Genomic DNA, 22868 nt, shown 5'->3' on the forward strand with positions numbered 1-22868 from the left:
GGGTGGGAGATGGGAGGGTGGTTGGTTGGGTAATATGGTGGTGGTTGGGTGGTGACGTGGATGGTAATTACGTTGGTTATTAGATTGATATCTTGTTGTGTATACGAGTAGGTCGAATGAATTGGTGTAAATTGTTCACTCAACATAACCTCCCCGTTCTTCCCATACGCGTATCATCTACCATCCCACAACTCGCCGCCATATCTCCCTTGTAGTATTTGTCTCCTATCAACCGAGGAGTTGGGCGATGATCCTTGGAGAATATCCACCTTTCGCCACTCCTCCATACGCATCCTGTCATATCAACATGGATGGTAGACTCGTCAAGAGCTGCAAGTTCGGAACCACAAGTATTGCCAGACGCTATCCTACACCCAAGTCAAGTCTTGTATTCCTCCAGGATGAGGGATCTGGTGAGTCGGACCAGGGGCTTGCTGCGGGGTCGGAGAGGCCAATGAACCTGTTGCCTTTCCGTTCATCGCTGGGAGAGGTAGGTTTGGAGGAAGAACAGGATGCGTCATGTTCAACTTAACCATCGACTCGATAATGCGAAGGCCCCCCAACCCTTGATGTACTTTTCATCCGTAGAATTCTGGTGTATGTATTCTTCATTCCTACTCGGGAAGACTCCTCATAACACCCTCGAACGCAACAAGCGCCATAGCATTTGCCGGGAACGCCCTCAAGAAACACGGCAGAAACCCTCTCCAATACCCCTTCAAGCCAGCTTCCCTGTACACCGTCTTAGCCGCATCGCGCCACTTTGGATATCTTCTCCCCGCGCCCAACGGATCCGTCATAATCTTCTGCTTGATCACATCACTGGGGTACGACGTCATCCAGAAGATCTGTGCCGACAGCCCACCGGCCCAGAAGTTGATAGCTGGGGTGGAAAGACTGGTGTGTTGCTCGAAGGTGCGTGTGAACAGCGCATATGTGCCCCACCAGAAGCAGAAGAAAGTACGGAACAGGAGTGTCGCGCTGAGGCCGTGGTAGACGCCGGGGATGCCGTGGCCACGGTAGATTTTCTGTAGGCAATCGATGGGCCCGCTGTATAGGCGCTTGCTCTTATCGGCCTGGTATTGCACTTGTAGGCGTGCTTTGATGTGCTCGACGGGCGCGGCGACAAAGGATACCGTCAAGCCTGCCATTGTGCCTGCAGCTGCGTGGCCGATAATTGGGAGTTTGGGCTGCTCTTGGCCGGCGAGGTGGGGATTAAAGAAATTGTCGTTGAGGACGCGGCGGTATATGCTTAGGGAGCCTAGCATGCTGTAGGATGTCAGTGGCAGCCCTTGTATAGTCTGGGAGGAGGGTGCAAGTACATGCTGTCCATGAACATCCAGCCCACCAGTGGAGGCGAGGCGCCTTTGTACAGTCCTCTGACACCCTCATTGCGCACCGTCTGTAGCAGACAGTCCAGCGGTCCTTTGAACTGTGAACTGTCGGTGGTTTGAAGGCGGACTTTGATAGTGTCGAACGGGTGGCCGACTGCTGCTGTTAGCTCCTTCCACTTTCATACAGCGTTGGAGGGGCCTTACCTGAGAGCTTCGCGATGCCCGAGAAGACACCAGCAACAAACCCGCGATAATACTTTTGCGATCCCTTGAGCTTCTCAGACGGATCCACGACTGCGGCCGCTGCAGGCTTCTCGCCCGTCTTCATGACCGTGGCAGACATTGTCGCGTATTTCCGTGTCTATCTCTCCAAGTCATGCCGCCTCGAAGTCGAACGTGGAGAAAAAAAAGTACACGTCAAACAATGTGAACAAGGATATGCTCCACTGCCCATATCACGCTGTCAGCGATCGGAAAAGCACAAGCCTCCGCGACGTACATGATGACGATCTCGACGAAGTTCCGCGATCGGCAAAGTCGCAAACAAGGGTCCAGCGCGGGCGCATGTCGCGATTTACCCTAGATACCCCTCCGGCCAATATCTAGCTTTGTGAATGAAACTGCTATGCCTGATTGTCTTGCTTGGAATCCCTTGCTGCCACATAGACATTAATATCATATTCATAACCACTGAGCAGAAGTCATGACGGAAAGAGTCGCAAGCCCCCCACCGGCTGGTGTTACCTCGAAGAAGGGTGAGATAGACCGCTGGCGAGGTGCATATGCGATACATGTATATACTGATACTCGCCAGTCTGGACAACCCTGATCACAAACACAGCCTACCTCACCGGCCTCCTCACCCTCGATTACAGCCTCAAGAAACACAAGTCTGCCTATCCCCTCATTGCCCTCTATACCGACACCTTTCCGCCCGAAGGCCACAAGGCTCTCGACGAGCGCGGCATACCCAAGCAACATGTCAAATATCTACTTCCAAGCGTGCAGAAAGACTTCACAAACGACCCGCGCTTCTACGACTGCTGGAGCAAGCTGACGCCCTTTTCGCTCGAGGAGTATGATCGCGTCGTGCAGTTGGACAGCGACATGCTGGTGCTGAAGAACATGGACGAGCTGATGGAGTTGGAGCTCGACGCGCCGAGTGAGGCAGGCGAGGGGAAGCGGGTGTTCGCAGCGAGCCATGCGTGCGTGTGCAATCCGCTCAAGAAGCCGCATTACCCCAAGGACTGGTACACGCACCTACCACAATACCAGGAGTGTAACTGACTTCAGACAGGGTCCCAGAGAACTGCGCCTTCACATCGCAACACAACTCCCCCGACGATGCGCAAACCACCGGCGCACCCTCAGATGCAGGCCTCGGCATGCCCAATGGCGGCCTACAAGTCGTCAACCCCTCCAAAGCCGTCTACAACCTCATTCTCGAGCAGCTCGCCAACCCATCCTCCATGTCCTACGACTTTGCCGATCAGTCGCTGCTCAGCGACCTGTTCTGGGGCCGATGGGTAGCGCTGCCATACACGTATAATGCCCTTAAGACAATGCGAACAAAAGGCGTGCATCACCAAATCTGGAAGGATGACGAGGTCAAGAACGTGCACTACATCTTGAGCCCCAAGCCGTGGGACGAGGAGGCTGGCAAGTGCAGCAACGAGAATCACGAGTGGTGGTGGGTTGTGAACAACGAGCGGTTGGGAGAGGAGAAAAAGAGCGGGATCGTGGATGGCTTTTGATCCGGGAGAGTGGTGCAGGGGAGTCGGGGAAAATGGAGAGAACTGGCGAGATAATGTGGATATGAATAGAGTGGAGAGATTGATAACGATGCTTCCCAAAACATCATCAGATATGACTTTGGCTGCACAAAACGTGGTGCTCCACACTATTTCTCCTCTGTGTGATCCTTTCGGGAACAGGAGACTAAAGTAGGCTTCTGCCCCACTGTTGGTCGAGAGAAAGCCCCCCTCAATTACCTGGGTTCGCTGCCCCTGTTGCCACCGCAACGCACGCTTGATTACTCAAATTACCGTTCAGCAGAGAAGGCGACCGTTCAGCAGCGAAGACGGCCTTTTCGGTTCCAAATGCTCCGTCGAATGCTCCGTCGAATAATGCTTGTGTCAGGGCAAGGTGCAGCCCGGTAGCTGCGTGTACCTGCATCTAAGATTGCGGCAGAGTTGACGTACTGTAGTGCATTGCTGCTAGTGCTACTAATAGTGGCAGAGCATGCAGTAAGGTGCATAAGGAGCTGCTGCAGGTGCCCTGGTGCCCTTGCTTCACCAAAGTAATCTCCAAGACCCCTTTCTGGCAGACGCTGAAAGGCGTCTGGCAGTGTCAAGAGGGCGTGTGGACGGGTACCGGTAGTTAGAGAAGCGGGCACGGACACGTGCAGATCTGTCTCACCAACCTGCCGTTCCGCCGTCACCCTGAAGCCTCACACGTCTCTCACACCCGTCCACAGTCACGTCTTTAACCACTCCCACGCCCCAAACACCCCAATCCCCCACTGCACCCTGGAGCCCGCTACACACATCGCGTGATCCCGCCCACTGCTCTTTCCCTTCTCACGACACGACATCTTGCGGGCCAATTGCGCTTTGTGGTTACTGCCCGGAGCTATCAACACGACGACGGCTTGGCCCTCTACGACTCCCCGACACGAGCTACGACAACGACACCAGCCTTCCCACCACGATCCGACCGTGTACAGCGCGCCACCGACAACATGGGCGCGTCCATGTCCAAGATGATGAACAAGATCTTCGGATCGAAGGAGATGCGGCTGCTGATGCTGGGACTGGACGCGGCGGGCAAGACGAGTACGCCCCTCACCTCTATCGACGGAGAAGCCCTCTCCGGAGTCTGGCGACCGGGCCACAGCTAACCCGTGCGTGCAGCAATCCTCTACAAGCTCAAGCTCGACCAGGACGTCACAACAATCCCCACCGTCGGCTTCAACGTCGAGACAGTCACGTACAAGAACACCAAATTCAACGTCTGGGACGTCGGCGGCCAGGACAAGATCCGTCCCCTGTGGAGACACTACTTCTCTGGTATGTTGGGGAAACACGATTCGGTTCCGGGTAGGCGAGCGCGCGTGCGGACCCTGCACTGCGCATGTCTCTCCCTGCCCTGCCACATCGCCCTCGCCCTATGCTTCAAAGAAATCTTCCCACTAATGTATTGCTGTAGGAACCCAGGGCCTCATCTTCGTCATCGACTCCAATGACCGCACCCGTATCGAAGAAGCACGGACGGAGCTCACACGCATCATCCAGGACAGGGAAATGAAGGATGCCCTGTTGCTGGTGTTTGCGAATAAGCAGGATCTCCAAGGAGGTGCGTACAACTCGTGCAGTAACCCTTTAAGACATCTACTAACACAAAGCAGCCATGAAACCAAAGGAAGTCTCGGACCTGCTGCAATTAGACAAGATCGCCAAAGACCACGTCTGGAAAGTTGAGCCCAGCTGTGCGACAACAGGAGAGGGTATCTTCGAAGGACTGGTAAGACAACCCATTCCCTCTGACACAGAACATCCACTCACTCCCCACCAGGCATGGCTCAGCAACAACGTCAAGCTACCACAAGGTGGCAAATAAGTCCTCCCTTTCCCAACCGTCAGCGTCTCCGCCCCTGTACGACTACGTGCGCACACCTCTTCCACCTCGTTCCTGCATATACCCGATTTCCCTATCATAACGCCCTTGTATCAATCTCGTATGTCTTTCTAATAATCAGTCCCTACATCAGAGCGGCTCGACTACTCTTCGATTCTTTGCGTTTGTTTTACTTGTTTTGCTCCCTGTCTCTCTCCCGCCTTTTCTATCGCGTCTATGCGGTCGAGATACCCCACCCCATGCCCTCCGATTGGCTTCTTTTTGCTTCGCTGTACATGTAGATGTTCTGTGGTTTGCTGGCTGGGGGGTTGTTGTCGCGAGCTGTGGGTAATAGCGTGTTCGGATAGATGATTATATGGATCTGTATGAAACTGTGTTTGAATTGCTCTTTGGTCTTGTTTTGTGCGTTGTGCTGATGATGAATTTCTCTGCTGATGTGGACAGTGTCGGTATCTATTCACTTCGTCAATACAGTTATGGCATCGCCCAGACCCAGCCACATGCAATTCAACGCATCATCTTCCGCTACTCGGACACTCACACATTCACACTCAACCTTGCTGATCTCAAGAACTCTCATCCGGGTCCTCCAGTGCCTTCACACCGAACCGAAACCCAACACATCCTTCGTCACGCGAAACTGCGAATATCTTCGCCAAATCCCTGTCAAGGCATGGGATGAGGATAGAAGAGAAGGGAATGTGGGAGTTGGCCGCACAATCACTGGCCGTACAGGCCTTTTTGTTGCTGTTTGCCCTACATGTATGAGTTATTTCTTTGTGTGAAGCACATGATTCTCATCAGTTGCTAGATAGTGGCTAATCGTTTAGGTTTGTTGGATCCATGGCAAACTCATTTTGTCTCGGTTTCCACGATGATTGTCGAGCGAATAATGGGTGGCAATCGCGCTTGCTAGGGGGAGCTTTGCGGCGCTGAAAACTGATGAACGCCATCTGCCCGTTGCGTATATGAGGGCGAGAACGGCGGAAGGAAAATGGCTGATATCGATCGTAGAGGTGAGACTTTCTTTCCACATTTGAAAGGATCAACATCCGAATTCCTACAATCTCTTTCATCTCATCAACACTTCGATCATCTACCTTTCATCATCAACTCAATTTCAACCCCACATGGCCACACTCGCCCCTCCTTGGCGCAGGCAGATCGATGATGTCCTTGCTGATGGAAAACCCCCCGACAAGAAGAACCCATGCGGAAGATGCAACTCTGATCAGCATACTTTGGGGAACTGCCCAGCCGATGCAGGGACCAGTATGAAGGGAACGCTCTGGGAGAAGTTTCCAAAGATCCAACGTGCCGCAGCTGATGCTTACCTGAAGTCGCATTCACAGTACAAGTACAAAGCTCCGCCGAAGAATCCGATCACGACAACGAAGAAGCCTGAGACTTTGCCGATTACGGCTAACTTGAAGACCATGTCTCTTGCAGGGTCGTCGAAGGGGCAACAAGGCGGTAGTGGTGGACATGGGATTACGTCCAAGAATGGCAATCACAAGGCCGTTGTTCGCCTCCAGGAGCACGACCTCAAATATCACGAAAACAACAAGCAAGTTGGGATGTACTATCCATCGCCACAGTCGCTTTCCGAGCAAGAACAGTTTCCTACGGATACCGGCAAAGTCTGGCAACTACCAAAAGCTCTCGAAAATCGATCTGCTGTGCTGAACAATATTCAGGAGCCGAAGTACGCATTGAGAGAACGCTTCTTCTCTAACCAGTTCAAGAAAACGGACGAGGGCCAGCTGCCCGTCCCAAAGGCGGTTCTCACTAACCATTTCGAATATCAGGTCACCACTGAGACATTCTACGAGTACAAGGTCATCGATCTTGGAACCAAGAATCGCAAAAAGCTCAAAATGTTGTTTGAGAGAGCTATTACAACTTGGCCCTTTCTGAGAGACAACCAGGAACTCTTCGCCACGAACCACATCGATACTATTGTCTCTTGGAAACCTCTGCATGCTGATCTGCGTGATGGTAAGGACCTTGGAGGCGGCAGTGCTGAGTGGACCCAGACTGTTCCAGATGGAAACAACAACGTCCCAGCGACTTTCAGGTTTGTGAAGAGAATCTTTACTGACAGTCTTCGACAATACGCGGCAGCCAATCCCAACTACGAACATGAGAATTTCGACGACGTAGCTCGGTGTCTGAACATCGTCATCTCTAAGAGCTTCGACTCCGAAGTGCACAAGCTCTCTTCGAACAAATTCTTTGTCAAGAATGCCCGTGTTCCTCTGACTACAGGAAAACTCAGCCCCCCCTCCAATTGTCTTGAAATGATCCGTGGGTATTTCTACACCGTCAAGCCTGGTATGGGAAACATCATCCTAAACTTCAACATCTCAACCAGCGCAGTCTTCCGTCCGATACGAGTAGACCAGTTCCTTACGTCCAACGATAACACGTTCGAGGCTAACAAGCTTGAACACATCCTGAAAGGTAAGAATGTGTATGTTACCCGCAATCGCAAGGACGCCGATCCAAAGAAGCAAGAAAGGCTCAACAGCGAAGAATCTCGATACTGGAAGGTTTTCGAACTTCAGCGTGAGGGAAATATCGAGGACTTGACGTTTCCAAAGAAGAAGGTTGATGCCAACGGCAAGTTTATGACAAACGCGGATGGAACCTATCAGTATGAGGATCGCCGGATTCGAGTAGTTGACCACCTGACACAAGGCAAGCAATTCAAATATGGCTCCTTACGTACGCATCTAACTATTTCACAGTGTTTGGTTCACCTCCCATCAAGGACCGGCCGGCTGTGAACGTTGGTTCGTTCTCTCATCCAGTGTGGTACGCTCAGGAACATCTTCGTATCGTTCCATACCAAGCATACACGCGTCCAGTGCCCAACAAGTACACTGCAACGATGGTGACAGAAGCCGCCCGAAGCCCATCTGCCAACCGGGCTTTCATTGAAAAAGAAGGTCTTCGCAGTCTCGGCTTCACAACTGGCGCTGACGCGGTTCCATTCGTAAGTCTGCACATAACTTCCTGTTCGCCCCCTGCTGACTCGAGACAGAACAAATGCGCAGATATACCTGTTCGCTTGTTCCCGACGATGCTCCAGGTTCCTCGTACGGTCTTGCCCTTCCCAAGAGTTGAGTATGGATCGGTATCCGGCAAAGCTGTTGCTGCGCCGCTGATGTCGGGTTGGAAATGGCCCAGTTTTACAGCCAGATTCCTCCAAACATCACCACCGAAGTCGTTCAAATACGCCATTCTCACAGCTCCAGGATGTGACCGCACGACTGGAGATTATTATGACACACAATTACGAAAGCACTTTGACAAATGTGGCATCAAGAATGACCAGGCAAAAAGGGTAGAGCCCATAGGGCTCTCTTCTGTGCTCGAATCAACCGAAGAGGCCGATTTGGAGAAGAAGCTACAGGAAGTTCGCGACTCTGGTGCACGCCTGGTATTCCTAGTGCTACATCGTGCCAGTACAACGGTTTATCGAGACTTCAAGAACCTCGCCGACCGTCGCTTTGGGATGCACTCAATATGTCTAGTGGAAAAGTGGAAGAATGAGCAGGAGACTAACCAAATCATGACCAACGTCATGATGAAAATGAATCTCAAGCTCGGGGGCGTCAACCACGGAGTTTCTGACGTTGTTCAGTGGCTCAGAAACACCATGGTCTTGGGTGCGGATTTGGTCCATCCTGGAAGCGGCGCATTTCCGGGTACTCCATCAATCGCTTCCATTGTCGGTTCGGTCGACTCTCATGGTGGAAAATGTCTTGGATCCATGCGACTGCAGAGCATTGAGAAAACAGACCGTGAGGTAAGCCTGTGATATCATTATGAATGGGTTGTGCCGCTAACATTCGCAGATCATCGATACCAGCTCGGTGGAAACCATGGTTCTCGAACGACTGAAAGCTTGGGCGGCGGTGAATCGAAACAGTCTTCCGGACAACATCATCTACTACAGAGACGGAGTTTCCAGTGGTCACTATCCCAAGGTGAAACACGAAGAGCTTACCGCTATTCGATCTGCCTACAAGATTGCCAGAGGAAAAGCAGGCCTGCCTCCAAAGAAACTCAACTTGACCGCCGTGATCGTAACGAAACGTCACCACACTCGCTTCTACCCAATCGACTTCGGCGATAAGGACAATCACGGTAACAATAACTGCCTCCCAGGAACCTGTGTCGACAAACTCGTAACATCACCATACTACCAAGATTTCTTCCTACAGTCACACAGCGGCATCAAGGGAACCGCAAGACCCACGCATTACTTCATCCTCGAGAACCAGATCCCAGGCATGAGCTTGGAGAAACTGCGCGATCTGGTAAGTCACATCTTCTCGTGTCGTTTCACTTAACACACACTGACCCAGTCACTCCAAGACTCACAACCTGTGTTACTCGTACGTCCGCTCCATGAGCGGGGTGTCCTACGCGTCCCCAACCTACTACGCCGACCGCCTCTGCGAGCGCGGAAGAATGTACATCCGCAAGTACTTCAACGGTGACGAAGACGCCCTCTGGACTGAGCTCCACGATCTAAAGAAGACCATCGAAGATGCACAGAAGGCGGACAGAGCTGCGCGATATGGCGGCGGCTCGCATGTCAAGTCCAAGGCGGAAAAGGACCTGGAGGGTGATCATGCCAAGAGTGTCATCGACAACCAGAAGGCGTATGTCTTTGAGAAGATCGAGAGTGAGTTCTACATGTATCGGGACAGTTCTGATGAGGCCGAGAAATCGGATAATCCTTGGCCGAAAACTATGGATGGAACTATGTTTTGGATGTGATCTGAGCGGTCTGGGCTGTCGGGACGATATGGTGAAGTGGTTTCTTTTGCTGGAGCTGGGTTAGATTTACACTGGCACGACGCAGTTCCTTTCTCATTTGTTTATTTCCTTGGGTGGGGTGTTTTCTTGATACTCTCTGTTTTCTTGTCTTTCCTTGGAAAGTTGCAGGTTCGTATAATGGGTTCAATGTTTCAGTCTTTTCTTACTAGCTTAGAGGGTTCTTTCGTTTTCTTTATGTCATTTGGGCTTTGTTTTGCCTTGTAGATCTCCTTGTCACGATGGACTGGTTTTCTTTGACTTCCTTGTTGCAGCAGCCTGCTTTCCATAGATTTCCTTACTACAATAGACGGTTGCTTATAGACCTCCTTCCATTTGAACTTGTCCTCAGCCCTCCATCTCCATTTTGATGTCTTGTCAATCTTAGCATTCGGCGTTTAGCGTTCACATGATACAGACTACTTGGAAGGAATACACTCATGATACTCAACATCATAAGGATTTAAGTATTAAGCAGGAATACGTAGAAGGTTCAAACAAGACTTGGCAAATATCGAAAAGTGGAGGTTGGATCTCAACGCGTCGCGTAACCAGATATACGCCATCACGTGCTACTTTAGGCAGGGCAGTTTCAGCCAAGATGACCCTCGCATCCAAACAACCACCGTTAACCACACCCAACGTGTCAATATGGACATGCACAAAGTCTATTCCTCCATCGTCAAACCACCATGATACCGCAATTAGCGCTTGCGATAGTCGCAGCACTCAACCTCTTCAAAGCCGTCAGTGCGGAAATTGCGCCCGAGCTCACAACCGTCGTGGAAGGCTACAACGTGATCGCCAAGCTGCCCTGCATCGGCTGTCCGTTCCTGTACCAAGATACGTCGAAAGGGAGCAACGAGCCGTGGATAAAGAGGAAGGATAAAAACGCCCTGGTATATAGCTCTCGTGTCCGTGTTTGCAGGAGTGTGGGATGTTGACTGTGCTTGAATAGCTCCTCAATATCAGTCTGCCATTCGACTCTGCACATCTCAGCGTCAACACCGCCGCGCTGCTCACTTCGTCAAATGTCCTGCCCCGCATCTTCGCAAATCAGGTCTTGCTTGATACGTCGAAAGAGGATCTGGCTAAGCTCATCGACGCAGACCAACTCGAATCAGGCGGTTATTTCGGAATCTCGTATGCGTACTCACTCCGCCATGTCAAGGACTCAACAGCCCTAGTCTTCCAGTTCGACATCTCCGAGCTATGGAGCGATCTGCCCGAGACTCCCATCACCGTGAAACTAGACGACCCGGCGCAGAAGATGCTAGAAGTCGTCTTACTGCAGCGCCCGATGCTATCCGCCAGCGACCCAGGCCCAGCGTACGAAATCATCCGGACGTCGCTTGTCGCGAGGCCAGAATCCAGCGCGCACCAGCGCACCATGGCGTTCCACGAATGGGATGCGTTTGGCCAAAAGGGCACATCTGCACACCTGTTTTCGTCCCTCTTCGATGCGTTCATCACGTACTTGAGTTCTGGCGTCTGGGCGCTGTTTACCTTTGTATTTGGGATTATCGGCCTTTTTGTCGTGATTTGCTTATTTTGTATCTTTGGGTGGGGGTTCTGGAAAGATGAGTATGAGCAGGCGCAGCATGGGAAGAGGCGCGGGGGGAGTGGGAATGATGTCGAGAAGGCGAGGAGGTTTAGGAGTGCGGAGGAGCTGGGGTTGCGGGGCGGGGGGAATGTTGTTGGTGTTGGGAAGAGTGATTGAGTGATTACATGATGATATGGCAGGAATGGCGTTCGATGAACATAAATGGAAGTGGGAGATAGTCTATGTTCGCGAATATACAAAACGTCCGCCTCCTGTCTACGATGTGCTAATATATGTTCTTTTTGGGTATCCTTGTTCCGTGCAAATGCTTTAAAATGCCTCCCTGTTGTCCAGTCTATTTTGTGCCTGCGAATGAAATCGAATCCGGTAACGCCGTCGCCATGCAATCCATCCGCGCAATCGTGAGGTCGTAGAAGTTCACTGATCAAACATCCTCCTTGCCGGCTTCGAAGCGTTCGTTTTCCTTCATCAGCATCGTCATGAGATCGCCGTCCTCGTTGTCCTCAATACCGCCATCACACAGTCCGCCATCTCCATAGACCTTGCTCGGTGCATTGAGCGAGTCGGCATCCTCTTCTACCGACGAAATCTCCTTGTCCCTGTTCAGTCTAAAGTCAGCACAACTCCTTCCTATCCATCAAAAGCGGCTCCCCAACTTACGCATCCTCATCCTCAATCTTCCTAGCCAGCGCCTCACGAATCGTCGTACAGCTCCTCAGCACCTGCTCGCAGTCCACACCACCCTCCTTCAAATACCGCTCCACATCCTCCAGCTTCTCCAAAATACGCTCATGGATACTCTTCCCCGTCTCCTGATCAAGCCGCGGATCAAGCCTAACCTTATCGTACACAGCCATCGCCCCAATCTCAATGATCTGCCTGCTCTTCGCGAGCTGATCAAGACCCGTCATATGCCTGAGCATCAGGTCGTTCGAGTACTCGTACTGCATCGGCATACCGGTAGGATTCATCGGCATGCCTCCGTGGTAGGTCGGGCGTGCATTCGGACTGTCCATATCCATGGCACTAAGTGGTGTGCCGATAGGCGTTGGCAGCATACCGCCTTGCATGCCCCATGGCATACTCGTCGGTGTCTCGCCGCGTGACTGTCTGCCTCTGGCTCCGGGGCCTTGGCTTGCACTCCTGCCATGTTTGGGGTACGGCGCGCCTCGTCTTTTTCGATAGTTGTCGTCTTCTGCGGCTGCGGATCGCGCTCGTGGGGCTTGTAGGCGGAAGAACGTGGGGTTAGCAGGGACGGTGTTGGTGGTGGCGATGCGCTCTGCGTCGCCTTGGCTGAGGGAACGGCGGCGGACGTAGGGTTGTGGTGGCTGGGTGGAACGGAAGAAGCGGTTGTTCGTATGCGAGAAGACTGGTAGGGGATGATTATGGCCGTAGGTTGGAGCGCTTGCGGTAGTGTTTGGTTGGAATTGCTGCTGGAGTTCGAACGGATAGGGATGCGGTGTGCTTGGTCCAGGGGTAGGGTATGTGTTTGCTTCCGTGAAGGAGTAGTTTGAGTAGTTTGGCGTAGAGATTGTAGAAGGATTTGACGAGTCCGCTACCAGCGAGGAGTCGAATCTGTAGTCCAGGTCATTCAGAACGCCAGTGTCGTTCGATGAATAGCCGTTCTCAACCGCTGCAAAAAGTTGGTCAAGTTGCGCTTGACTGAAGTTATCCTGCTCCGTCGACGACATGTACGAACTACCAGTAGTGCCACCGTATGGCACGCTTGGCCGAGACATCCTCGAAACAACGATCCCAGATCTAAACTGTCAAAACGATGGAAGAGCGCGTGATCGATAGCTGCCGGCGGTCCAGAAATTGCGGGCAGAACGTTACACAGAGGACGGAAGGGTGCGTGACGAATGTCCAGATATAGTCATCGCTTTGTTTTCCTGATGGTCTGGGCTGAGACAGGTCGACGTAGAGAGTTTGGGTGAAGGAGATGGTGGCGTTGGAAGTCGGCGAATAGATGGACGGGTACCTACGCCTGGGACGCGGCGAGGAGCAAACATCAGTTTGGAAAAACGACTTATTGTGATGCTAGCTTGAGATGTTTTTGGTATATATCTGGAAGAGATGTGTTCTGCTGCGTTGGTGGCGCTTAGAAACAGTTGTCCTGGAATTCAAGACAATTGTCAATCATTTGTGCGCGTCCTTTGTATGAGGATGCGGCTATTGACGCATGTGTGTTTTTGCGGCGGCAGGATGGGCATTGAAACTGTAGATCTCATGTAGGGAAAGACAATAGAGGAGACCTCGAACTTGTGGGAGAAGAGTGGCAGATTGAAGAAGCCTTCGAGCGATGATATGTTGTTGCGCTGCCGAAGAATGCTGTGAGCAAGAAATACCTCACGAATCTTAACGCCTGTCCCTTTTTGCAGCCGTGTATGCCGCTAAACCCACCATGTTGTACAATAACCATATCATACACAACATCACCCCTCTTTCTCGACTCAACAAATCCTCTCAAAGGAGCTCGATTAAGTCTCCCCGATTTGGGAATGCCATGCCACCATCTTATTCTTTCTTCTCCTCCCCACCCTTTCCCTTCTTGTCCCAATTCCAAACATCCCAAATCTGTTCAAAGATCATGTCCGTGTACGTCTTCCCCTCCTCGAGCGCCTTCCTCTCCTCTTCGAGTCTCCTCTCCTTCCACCCCTCCTTCTCGTCTCCCATCCACAGCTTTTTCAACGCACCCTCCACGCCCTTCCCCTCCTCGCTATCAATCCCTCTTCTTTCCAAGTCCCTCCTCCCCTTCTCCCTCTCCTCCCTCAATACCCTTTGTACTTCCCGCGCCCGCTCCGTCGGCAGATCTACTGCGCGCATAGGCGATAACTTCTGCACGAGGCCGAGCCCTGTGTATGATGTGCACAAGTGGTCCGCTGACAGGTAGAAGCCGATGCCGAGGGAGAATGTGTAGAGGTCTAGTTTTCGCGGGGGTAGAATCATGATAACGGGACACAGGATGGCGCCGCCAATGGCTAGGTTGCGTGTGATGCGCTGGTAGCGTTGTTGTTGTTCGAGAGCAATGCGTTGCTCAGGTGTGAGTGGCGGTTGGACGGTTGGGGTTGCCATTTTGAGAGTGAGGGTGTGGGCATGCGATGATATGCGATTCGAGGTGGTTTTGTGTGGAGTTGCGCGTAGGGTTCGAGGCGTGAGGGCGTGGTTTGGTGGTTCGGAGAAGTGGGTGTTTTCGATGGTCGAAAGTTCGATGATGCAAAGATCGCGCTTAACTTAGCTCTTGATCGGCAAATCTTGCCTTGGAGAGGGGGAGCTTAGATATCACCAACACGATAACCCAGATGATGTTGGAGGTGGTTGAAAGTGTGTTTGTTCTCAGATTATGACCGGAAACAGACACAGAAGTCCCAGGTATCTCATCACGCCGCAGCCGCTTGTATCTGTATGCACCAACTGCTATGACGAATGTTGCCTGATGCAACATCGTAGACCATTCAAGTTGTAGTCTTTGGTCCAAAGACTGCCCTGCCTGACCAAGGTTTATCAGAGCCTTCGTCGCTTGAAGTCTGTCCTGCTCTCCAGCCGGTCGGAACCACCACCTCCTGTACTCCCATTCTCCTTCCTCTTGAGTGTTGGCTCAAACGTCCCACTACTTCTCAGCCGCTTTACTGGTGTCCTTTCATACTCACTGCTCCGCAAATTGCCATCTTCTTCCGCATCTGCTCCGTCCTCTGCCATCATGTCCTCGTAGTTCTCAAACTTTCGCTTTTGTGCTGTACTCGGAGTTTCCATCAAGCGCTGCAGGCGACTCTCGCGTAACCGCTTATTTACTTCTTCTGTGACGTCGATGTGTTCGACTACGTAGGCTGGTTCGGATTGCGCAGATTTGGCGCGCGGCGTGAGACCTGGGTCTACGAGAGGAGATACAGCGTGGGCTTGCGAACTTGGGGTGCGCGCAGGATGCACCGCATCTAATGATTTCGCGCCTTCTAGACTGAGTCGTTTGTGGGAGGTCTTGGTCTGGGAACGTGAGCGAGCGCATCTGCATCATTGAGCAGGGAAGATTATACCTTCTTCTCTGCCAGACCCTCACTTTCAAGTTGATCCCTAAACCTCTTCATGTCGTCTTGCAGTCTACCCGACTTGTTTCGTAGTGATATGAGATCGGTGGCAAGCCAGTCGGGCGCATTATGATCTGTCGCATCGAGACCTTCGTTGAGGAACAGTAATTGCGCGCGTAGGTTTTCGATGTGCTTGTCAAAATCCTGATAATTGTGTGAGTGGTTGATTTGGTAAGACGGCAATGCGACTCACCTCGAGCGAAAAACCCCCCATTTTACGTGGTTGTGTGGTAGTACGGAGAACGACGTGTGATGGATCTTGAGTTCGCGTTTGAGGTTGCGCTAGGACGTAATTTCCGTAAAGTCATTTCTGTCACAATTGAACTTGCAAGTGAGACCTGACCAGCCTTTCACATTTTGTGAGTGAGAGGTTAGCACATACGCGCTAACAAATCACAGGAACGTGTCGAGCAGATTTTGAAGTTGAATTTGAATGGCAACATGTAAGTGGCCTCGATTGAACGAGTACATAAGAATAACACAAGCTGCGATTCTACTCGTCTGCGCGTGATGGACAAACGTGTGTATCGTCTCCTTGCCTGAACAGGCATGTCAAGCTACCTTCTTGACCCTCTAAGGAGCTCCTCCCAAGCAATTTATGGGTTATCGTTTGCTTTTCAAATCGTAGCGTCGACTGGCACATAGTCGAGATCAACCATTCGTCGTCTGCGATGTCCATTCCCTGCTCCGCTGTGGGAAGTATGGCGATAGACAATGACAGTCTGACGACATCACACGCAGCAGTAATTCGAAAGTTGATGCGCATCAATCCTGTCAGTACTTCCTTGCCCGTGCGATTACTGAGATCTGACGTTTTGTGTGCTCGTCCACCAATTGGAGCACCGAGAAGCTTATTGGGAACCTCTGTTTAGCTCTGGCTGTCATATGCGAACAGGAGTCGAGTCACTCTAGAATGTTTCTCACCCCTCCTCTTCATCGCCAAAGGTGAGCTTGACAGCTTTGGCCTTCTTCTTGGCTTTCTTGGGCATTTTTGACTCCGACTTCTTGACATCCTTCTCTTCAGTCTTGCTCTCATCGAGCTCATCGCTGATTACTTTCGCCGCCTTGCGTTTCCTCGACGCTGCACCGAGTTCAGCAATGTTATCTTTTGACTTCAAGCCGTCCTCCTTGGCCTGCTGTTCATTAGACCCCTCTTTCGCAAGCTCTTGATCTTCGTCGCCATCTTTGCCCGTGACAAACGCTTCGTACTCCTCCTTGCTGAGGGACTGGTTGGTATCCTCCAAGACGTAAGTGGGTGCATCATCCTCATCGTCTTGTTTCATTCGCTTATTCCGGGGGACTGGTCTCTCGTGACGTGCAGAATCATCCCCTGCCATCTGCCCTCGCAACCGCTGCAAGAAAGCAGGCTGCGAGTTATCTGTTGAAAATAAGCATCTTGTCTGCAACAAGAGGGATCCACCCACCGAACTGCAGGTCTTTTGCCTTGAAACTCATTGTGTCCAAAAGTAGGGCTGAGTAAGACAGCAGAACGGCAAGGCGAGGTCACACAAGGCTGGTGGATGTCGATCGTGCCGGGAGCGTCCAGGCGGCTCTGTCGCCTGGCTGCTTGGCAGGTTTATCTCCGAGATTACGAGCTATAACCCCACGGGAAGCCTAAGATGATGCTTTAGATGGTACAGCCTCGAAGTAGTGTTGGGCACATGTGAAGGGCTCATATGATGGACAGTCAGATGTGCTTTCACGGTAGCAGTTGCCATTCTTTGTGCAGTCTGGTACGCTTGACATGCAGGTGCGTGCAAGCCTTCGGATACCGACATCATGTTCCCTACTAGCTCCACAGGACATCGCGAAACACATACGCAATCGCCTGTGGCCGAGAAATAAGAACTTCTGCACCCCCTTGCTGTCCTTTTCTCGACACGCCAGATCCAAGCGACGATAAGGTGTCTACAATCGGACCGGATTCTAATTGTTTCACTCACACTTGGAATAACCTCCACCCGCTCGTTACCTATTCCACTCCACCTCTCTGCGTTGACCACGTCGCCCGTTTCGCACCCACGCGCTCCTCCATTCCATCCCACGAAGCTCGAACGCCACGAAAACGGACTACTGGATAGACACAGACATTTCGCTGCGATTGGGTTCAGCACGGAGAGGAACTGCCTCGGCAGAGAATTCACACAAATCGCGGCATAAATCACAGTAATGGGGTTCATACAAGATTTGACGAGGAAGCTGCCGTCTTCGCAAGATGGCCTGGACACGTTGGACGATATGTCGCGCCGAGCAGAAAAACTGTCTCCGCGATTATCCTTCTTTCGCCGGCGGATACGACTAAAGGGGAACTCGTCCGTCTCAATACCGCTGGGCCTGGTCCTGCTGTTCCCATGTCTTGTCATAATATTGATTCTGGTCCTCTTTGTGCGGTCGCCAGACTCGCAAGGCATCATGAACATGCCCGCTGGCACTCCGCCATCAATACGGTATGTCTTATCAAGGATATGCATTTTCGCAGGACACATAGCTCACAACGCGCAGAAAGATAAGCGACAAGTACGATAAGCCATTCGCAATCGGATGTCTCGAACCCCAAGTGAACGGGCCCCGCGCCAACGCTGCATTTGTTGTCCTAGCGAGAAATAAGGAGCTGGAGGGCGTCATACAGTCGGTCAAGTCGATCGAGAGGCATTTCAATCGATGGTTCCACTACCCCTACGTCTTCCTCAACGATGGCGACTTCAACCAGACGTTCAAGGATACCATACTGAATCACACCAGCGGAACGGTGGAGTGGGGTAAGATCTCGGCGGAGCATTGGGGCTTCCCGGACTGGGTTGATCCAGCAGTTGCAAAAGAGGGAATCGCAAAACAGGGTGATCGGGCAATCATGTACGGTGGTATGGAAAGCTACCATCACATGTGTCGCTTCTACTCCGGGTAGGCTTGCCCTCCTTGGCCATCTTAGTATTATGCTAACGCTCAGAAGCAACTTCTACAAACACGAATTACTGCAGAAGTACGAGTGGTATTGGCGTCTTGAACCAGAAATCAAGTATTTCTGCGACATCACCTAGTAGGCCCACTATAACCGCATACACCGAGCACTAACTGACCATATCACAGTGACCCTTTCCAGCACATGATTCGGCACAACAAAACATACGGCTTTACTATTGCCGTGAAGGAGCTGCGAGAGACCGTTCCAAACATCTTTCGATATGCTGCAGCTTACAAGAGGATGAATAACATTACCTCTCAGGGGCTCTGGGAGATGTTCGTCGAGAAGCCAAAAGAGGAGGATGAGAAGAAGCCCCCAAAGACCGACACTAAGCACAAGAAGCCTCTTCCTCAAGAGATTCTCAACTCGGAACCTGGAGCTTTGCCGGAGATTGACCCTGAAGCAATGGAGGGTGAATCGTACAACATGTGTCACTTCTGGAGCAATTTTGAAATCGCGAGACTGGACTGGTTCCGGAGCAAGGAGTACAATGATTTTTTCGAGCTGATGGACCGTAGTGGCGGTTTTTGGATGGAACGAGTAAGTACACTCATGAAGTGTTCACGAATGAATGACTCTAACAAACTGTAGTGGGGAGATGCACCGATCCACTCTCTTGCCGCTGGAGCCCTTCTTGGCCCTGCAGATATCCACTATTTCCGCGACTTCGGCTATCGACACACGACCATCCAGCATTGTCCAGCCAACGCGCCTGCGCGCCAACTACCCAGAGAACCCTATCTGGAGTTAACGACTCTGGACGAAAAGAAGCGTATTGAAGAGGACGAGTACTGGGCGAGTCCAGATCCTGTCAAAGAAAATGGTGTCGGGTGCCGTTGCAAGTGTGATACCGATGTCGTGGACGTAGAAGGCAAGGAGGGGTCTTGTCTTGCGGAATGGGTAGAGGTCGCTGGTGGCTGGGCGACTCCCGGCCTATGAAAGTTATGATGGTTAAGGTTTCCTTGTTCTTATAATACCCTCAGGGTGGCATTTGTAGGAGTGTCAGCGTTTGTTCCCACATCTTATACGGCGCGGAGGTGTTTATGTTGCATCTTGGTCGAAAGACCCCTTCTTTGGAGCACGGGGCAAGACGGGATTACACGGCTTTGGCGGATTGCGTTTCACCGTTTATATTGATGGCGTTTATGTACGAAGAGACACATCAGAGTGGTCTGGCGGCCAAAATCAATCAGCTGAGTAGTATTGGGCTCTTGATCGTTTATCAGCGTCTCCACTCGGTGAATGTTTGGCGATATCTAATCGCGGCCGCGGGTCCAACGTGGGGTATGACCAGTGATGTTCTAAACCCCTCCTTCTCCATTCGGAACCACAGCAACTGACCACTCGGTGCCTTGAATCCCTGCACACGTACCACAACTTGCACTCTCCTATACGTAAAAGCTACTGATACTCACCGACACTGATTCTTCCTCTCAACTTTCCGCGTTTCATTTAAGGTGCGTGTTTGTGTGGTTCCCCGCCTGTAGCGCTGGCAAGGCATCCATTCCACGCCCCGTGACTAGGCAGCGTCCGCTCGTGCTTTCACACGGCCAGCTTTGTTCTGGACTTGTTTGCCCCTCCGCAGCTTCTCCTGTCTCTCTACACTCTCTCACCTCATGGCCATTTGCTAATATGTCTTTCCACAGCTCTGAGTCGTCTGAAGAGTTCCGATACCCACCAGTTCACGTCAATCACTTGCTGTCCAAGCTCGACCTTGACACGCTGATGATGAGGTCGACTAGTCGCCGGCTGCCTGATGAGGCTGGCAGTTTCATTGACGACAGCACTTACGAACTCCTCGGAGATAGTCTTCTCGCGACCTCGGACGACGAGGCTCACACTGAGTCGATAGCATCCACCGATACCCCAACGCCCGATGATGCGTCCGAGTTCAGCGATGACGACGATGACTTTGAAACCCAGTTCAACGACGTCCAGCATAGCGTTGACTCGCTGAACGCCGAAGCTACCGAACAACAGCTCGACGCACACCTGCTCACAAGCGGAGATAGTAGTACCCTCACCGAGATACCAAGTCATATGGATAGTAGTGAGGACTCACGCAGAGTCAGGCTGGATGAGCAGCCTACGAATACGTCTGGTGTTGTTCATGGTAGCAAGGCTATCCGAAGCTTACCAGACCAGACAAGCGATCTGCCTCCGGTATTCATGCAGTATGAATGCTCCGAAATCAGGCTCGTTGTCAAAGCAGCCTTGTCAGAACGTCCTATGCCAACGCCAGACTCCTACAAGATTCTCTACGTGGGTATGCCTGAGCAATGGTTGGCGGATGTCATCACTTCGCAAATCGGCAATGCTCTCATTGCTTCTCCCAGCGCTTCAAGGTCAGTAATGGTAGGAGGTCAGATCGAGCCATATGGCCCCGTCATCCACACGTACCGATGCACAAGTCTTGTGTCTGTCGTCTCTGAGAATGGAGACGCATCTTATGCCAAGTTTAACTTGGACGATGGGAGGCACATCACGATTGCATCTCGACCCACGTCCAACTCCGAGACCCAGCCCGACTTAGTGATCTTCTGCCATCCATCGATCCCAGGGTCTGTTAAAGACGTCCAAGAGTTCGCTTCTGCTCGTGAAGTAGTACGGCGGCAGAAATTCCCCTACATCGACCTTGCTCAAGCTCGACCTTACGGCGAAGGCGTTCCGACGTACAACTCACACAGCTTGAGTGTATGTGTCGAGGGTCGGAAGGATCCCAGTGATGATTACCAACTGAAAGAGGTGCTTCCGCTCGATCACTATCTATTCTCAGAACTCGAGCCGTCCCAACTGAACCGGCACTTGGCACATATAAGTCCTCATCTGGCCATGCCAGCCTCTGGATCCGTTCCCAAGACACGGGGATCGGTGACTAGTGACACTTACCACACCCATACCAAGAAGATGCAGATGGCTTGGCCAAACCTCAAGATGTTACTCATATATATCGTTATGACGGGACTCGTCTCGGTCTACTTCCTCAACTCGTCCATCTTGCCTATGGTCATGCACAAAGTGTCTAGCATTAACATCGAGTCATTTTCGCCTGCGTCCGCTTCCATCTCAAGCGTTCCTCTGAGTTCAACAGTGTTGTCAACTCCGGCTATGGTTTCTGCTCTACCTTCTCCCTCTTTGAAACCTACTTCGAAGGATCTTGCGTATGTGCCCCCACAAGAGAAGCAATATCCGAAAAGCGAACAGGGAACGAAGAAGGAAGAGAATACCAACATCTTCGGTATTGAGATCACAGGTGAACACCAGTTTGTTCTGTGCCCTTCCATCGATCTTCCCAGCAGCCGGAAAAAGCCACAGATTCAAATTCTGGTTTCCCGCAACTCACAAACGGTTCCAGTACGATCCAACAGGTCCATCAACGGCGTATATGTGGTGGACCTTGAGCATGAGTATCCTTTAAGCCAGTTCAATGTTAGCATCACAACCCATTCTCGACCTACACTGCAGCAATCCTTCCATGTCGCACTAGGAAGCAAAAAGTCGGCATACACGCAATTTCTCAATACAGCCAAGCGAGGCCTTCGAAACACTCAAAGCAGCTTCTGGAACGTGTCTTCTACGATCACTCAGCAAATACAGGCAGGCTTGGTTGACCTGAACATCGGCACTCACCTGTTGGCCGGGCATCCGAGCCAGGAAGTCGTGAATCATCTGCAGGGCGCGAAAGAAGCTGTGGAACGTCAGTTGGCTGTTGGGTCTGAGGTACTCAAGCAGGCACCTGGATCCACTTGGATGGGCTTGAGGAAGGCAACTGCTCCAATCAGGACCTCGACGCCTGTGTTGAGGGCGAGGACGAATGCACTTCGGCTGCGATGCAAGATGGAAATCGCCGCAGGGTTATCTAGCAAAGACGTAGCGGAGGAGCAAAGCTGGGCCTGCTCTCAAGTGCGTGGAAACCCTCGGGAATGAATGGTGCGCATGATGTCAGCAACACGATGTGGGGAGGTTGAATGCGTTTTGCTCGCCTTTGGAGATTTGGTGGCGTTTGGCTGTTACATAGGCTACAGATTGTGGCTTCGGGAGTTGGATTGAATGGAGGCTGATTATATCCACGACAACGGCGAAGACTTATGGAACATGGTGTCGGCATTCTGGGATAGGAACACGAGAGAGGGTGGACTAAGGCGCTCGGTATCTGCATTTAGGTTCTCGATGGCCATGGTTGTCAGTCGGCTATATCCTGTAGTATTGCACCAACATACCCCCTTCTTATTATTTACATCTGTCCGTTAGCTGTTATATATCTTTGACTTTAACGTGGTGAACATGAACAATGATCACATCCAGTCTTGTCCACAAACCATGAGATGACGTCAGATTGCGCAAAAGTAAGAGTATGGTTACAATATTGATGTCTTACCTGTGAAGCTGATTCAGACCAGTAACGACATGCTTGCAGATGTTTCATGTTCGCACAGCACTGTCTAGGACAGTGCAGATAC

At 51.7% G+C, this 22868-nt stretch overlaps 12 protein-coding genes across 12 annotated transcripts; 6 read left to right on the forward strand and 6 right to left on the reverse strand.

Annotated features, from left to right (window-relative positions):
• Positions 1–614: 614 nt before the first annotated feature.
• Positions 615–1662, reverse strand: P153DRAFT_296392 (mitochondrial carnitine/acylcarnitine carrier protein; the record flags this gene model as incomplete). The annotated part of the gene is made up of 3 exons (XM_033664086.1): positions 615–1269; positions 1323–1491; positions 1539–1662. The coding sequence occupies 3 exons, from the start codon at positions 1660–1662 to the stop codon at positions 615–617; spliced, it is 948 nt and encodes a 315-aa protein (XP_033521220.1).
• Positions 1663–2037: 375 nt separating this feature from the next.
• P153DRAFT_424787 (glycosyltransferase family 8 protein) lies at positions 2038–3190 on the forward strand (the record flags this gene model as incomplete). The annotated part of the gene is made up of 3 exons (XM_033672504.1): positions 2038–2089; positions 2149–2584; positions 2632–3190. The coding sequence occupies 3 exons, from the start codon at positions 2038–2040 to the stop codon at positions 3086–3088; spliced, it is 945 nt and encodes a 314-aa protein (XP_033521221.1). The 3' UTR covers positions 3089–3190.
• Positions 3191–3223: 33 nt separating this feature from the next.
• P153DRAFT_368871 (uncharacterized protein) lies at positions 3224–3664 on the reverse strand (the record flags this gene model as incomplete). Its single annotated transcript, XM_033668630.1, has 1 exon — positions 3224–3664. A coding segment is annotated over exon 1 (188 nt), but the record flags the coding sequence as incomplete, so codon positions are not given.
• Positions 3665–3690: 26 nt separating this feature from the next.
• Positions 3691–5417, forward strand: P153DRAFT_368872 (ARF/SAR superfamily). Its single transcript, XM_033668631.1, has 5 exons — positions 3691–4168; positions 4247–4402; positions 4542–4688; positions 4741–4856; positions 4908–5417. The coding sequence occupies exons 1-5, from the start codon at positions 4075–4077 to the stop codon at positions 4950–4952; spliced, it is 558 nt and encodes a 185-aa protein (XP_033521223.1). The 5' UTR covers positions 3691–4074; the 3' UTR covers positions 4953–5417.
• A 1130-nt stretch (positions 5418–6547) lies between these two features.
• On the forward strand, positions 6548–9764 carry P153DRAFT_407140 (Piwi-domain-containing protein; the record flags this gene model as incomplete). The annotated part of the gene is made up of 5 exons (XM_033672038.1): positions 6548–7697; positions 7721–7972; positions 8171–8792; positions 8848–9298; positions 9357–9764. The coding sequence occupies 5 exons, from the start codon at positions 6548–6550 to the stop codon at positions 9762–9764; spliced, it is 2883 nt and encodes a 960-aa protein (XP_033521224.1).
• A 658-nt stretch (positions 9765–10422) lies between these two features.
• Positions 10423–11591, forward strand: P153DRAFT_433340 (uncharacterized protein). Its single transcript, XM_033673020.1, has 2 exons — positions 10423–10699; positions 10759–11591. The coding sequence occupies exons 1-2, from the start codon at positions 10493–10495 to the stop codon at positions 11518–11520; spliced, it is 969 nt and encodes a 322-aa protein (XP_033521225.1). The 5' UTR covers positions 10423–10492; the 3' UTR covers positions 11521–11591.
• Positions 11592–11788: 197 nt separating this feature from the next.
• On the reverse strand, positions 11789–13103 carry P153DRAFT_296360 (uncharacterized protein; the record flags this gene model as incomplete). The annotated part of the gene is made up of 2 exons (XM_033664081.1): positions 11789–11972; positions 12025–13103. The coding sequence occupies 2 exons, from the start codon at positions 13101–13103 to the stop codon at positions 11789–11791; spliced, it is 1263 nt and encodes a 420-aa protein (XP_033521226.1).
• A 793-nt stretch (positions 13104–13896) lies between these two features.
• Positions 13897–14439, reverse strand: P153DRAFT_262259 (uncharacterized protein; the record flags this gene model as incomplete). Its single annotated transcript, XM_033662839.1, has 1 exon — positions 13897–14439. A coding segment is annotated over one exon (543 nt), but the record flags the coding sequence as incomplete, so codon positions are not given.
• A 429-nt stretch (positions 14440–14868) lies between these two features.
• P153DRAFT_388157 (uncharacterized protein) lies at positions 14869–15660 on the reverse strand (the record flags this gene model as incomplete). The annotated part of the gene is made up of 3 exons (XM_033670730.1): positions 14869–15345; positions 15396–15590; positions 15640–15660. 3 exons carry the CDS (start codon positions 15658–15660, stop codon positions 14869–14871), a joined length of 693 nt encoding a protein of 230 aa, XP_033521228.1.
• A 706-nt stretch (positions 15661–16366) lies between these two features.
• On the reverse strand, positions 16367–16901 carry P153DRAFT_296388 (uncharacterized protein; the record flags this gene model as incomplete). Its single annotated transcript, XM_033664085.1, has 2 exons — positions 16367–16824; positions 16871–16901. 2 exons carry the CDS (start codon positions 16899–16901, stop codon positions 16367–16369), a joined length of 489 nt encoding a protein of 162 aa, XP_033521229.1.
• Positions 16902–17615: 714 nt separating this feature from the next.
• P153DRAFT_296567 (glycosyltransferase family 15 protein) lies at positions 17616–19347 on the forward strand (the record flags this gene model as incomplete). Its single annotated transcript, XM_033664093.1, has 5 exons — positions 17616–17893; positions 17949–18347; positions 18397–18483; positions 18534–18948; positions 19000–19347. 5 exons carry the CDS (start codon positions 17616–17618, stop codon positions 19345–19347), a joined length of 1527 nt encoding a protein of 508 aa, XP_033521230.1.
• A 387-nt stretch (positions 19348–19734) lies between these two features.
• P153DRAFT_368876 (uncharacterized protein) lies at positions 19735–22683 on the forward strand. Its single transcript, XM_033668632.1, has 2 exons — positions 19735–19865; positions 20055–22683. Exon 2 carries the CDS (start codon positions 20137–20139, stop codon positions 22333–22335), a length of 2199 nt encoding a protein of 732 aa, XP_033521231.1. The 5' UTR covers positions 19735–19865; positions 20055–20136; the 3' UTR covers positions 22336–22683.
• The last annotated feature ends 185 nt before the right edge of the window (positions 22684–22868 follow it).

The sequence above is a fragment of the Dothidotthia symphoricarpi genome (assembly GCF_010015815.1).
Source record: "Dothidotthia symphoricarpi CBS 119687 unplaced genomic scaffold P153scaffold_16, whole genome shotgun sequence".
NCBI lineage: Eukaryota > Fungi > Ascomycota > Dothideomycetes > Pleosporales > Dothidotthiaceae > Dothidotthia > Dothidotthia symphoricarpi.

Excerpts from the sequence above, each read along its gene's own strand:
- P153DRAFT_368872 (XM_033668631.1), top strand. The coding sequence starts at position 4,075 with ATGGGCGCGTCCATGTCCAAGATGATGAACAAGATCTTCGGATCGAAG. Across the intron at positions 4,403-4,541 it reads GTGGAGACACTACTTCTCTG|GAACCCAGGGCCTCATCTTC; the intron begins GTATGTTGGGGA and ends GTATTGCTGTAG. Across the intron at positions 4,689-4,740 it reads TAAGCAGGATCTCCAAGGAG|CCATGAAACCAAAGGAAGTC; the intron begins GTGCGTACAACT and ends AACACAAAGCAG.
- P153DRAFT_368876 (XM_033668632.1), top strand. The coding sequence starts at position 20,137 with ATGAGGTCGACTAGTCGCCGGCTGCCTGATGAGGCTGGCAGTTTCATT.
- P153DRAFT_433340 (XM_033673020.1), top strand. The coding sequence starts at position 10,493 with ATGATACCGCAATTAGCGCTTGCGATAGTCGCAGCACTCAACCTCTTC. Across the intron at positions 10,700-10,758 it reads GGAAGGATAAAAACGCCCTG|CTCCTCAATATCAGTCTGCC; the intron begins GTATATAGCTCT and ends GTGCTTGAATAG.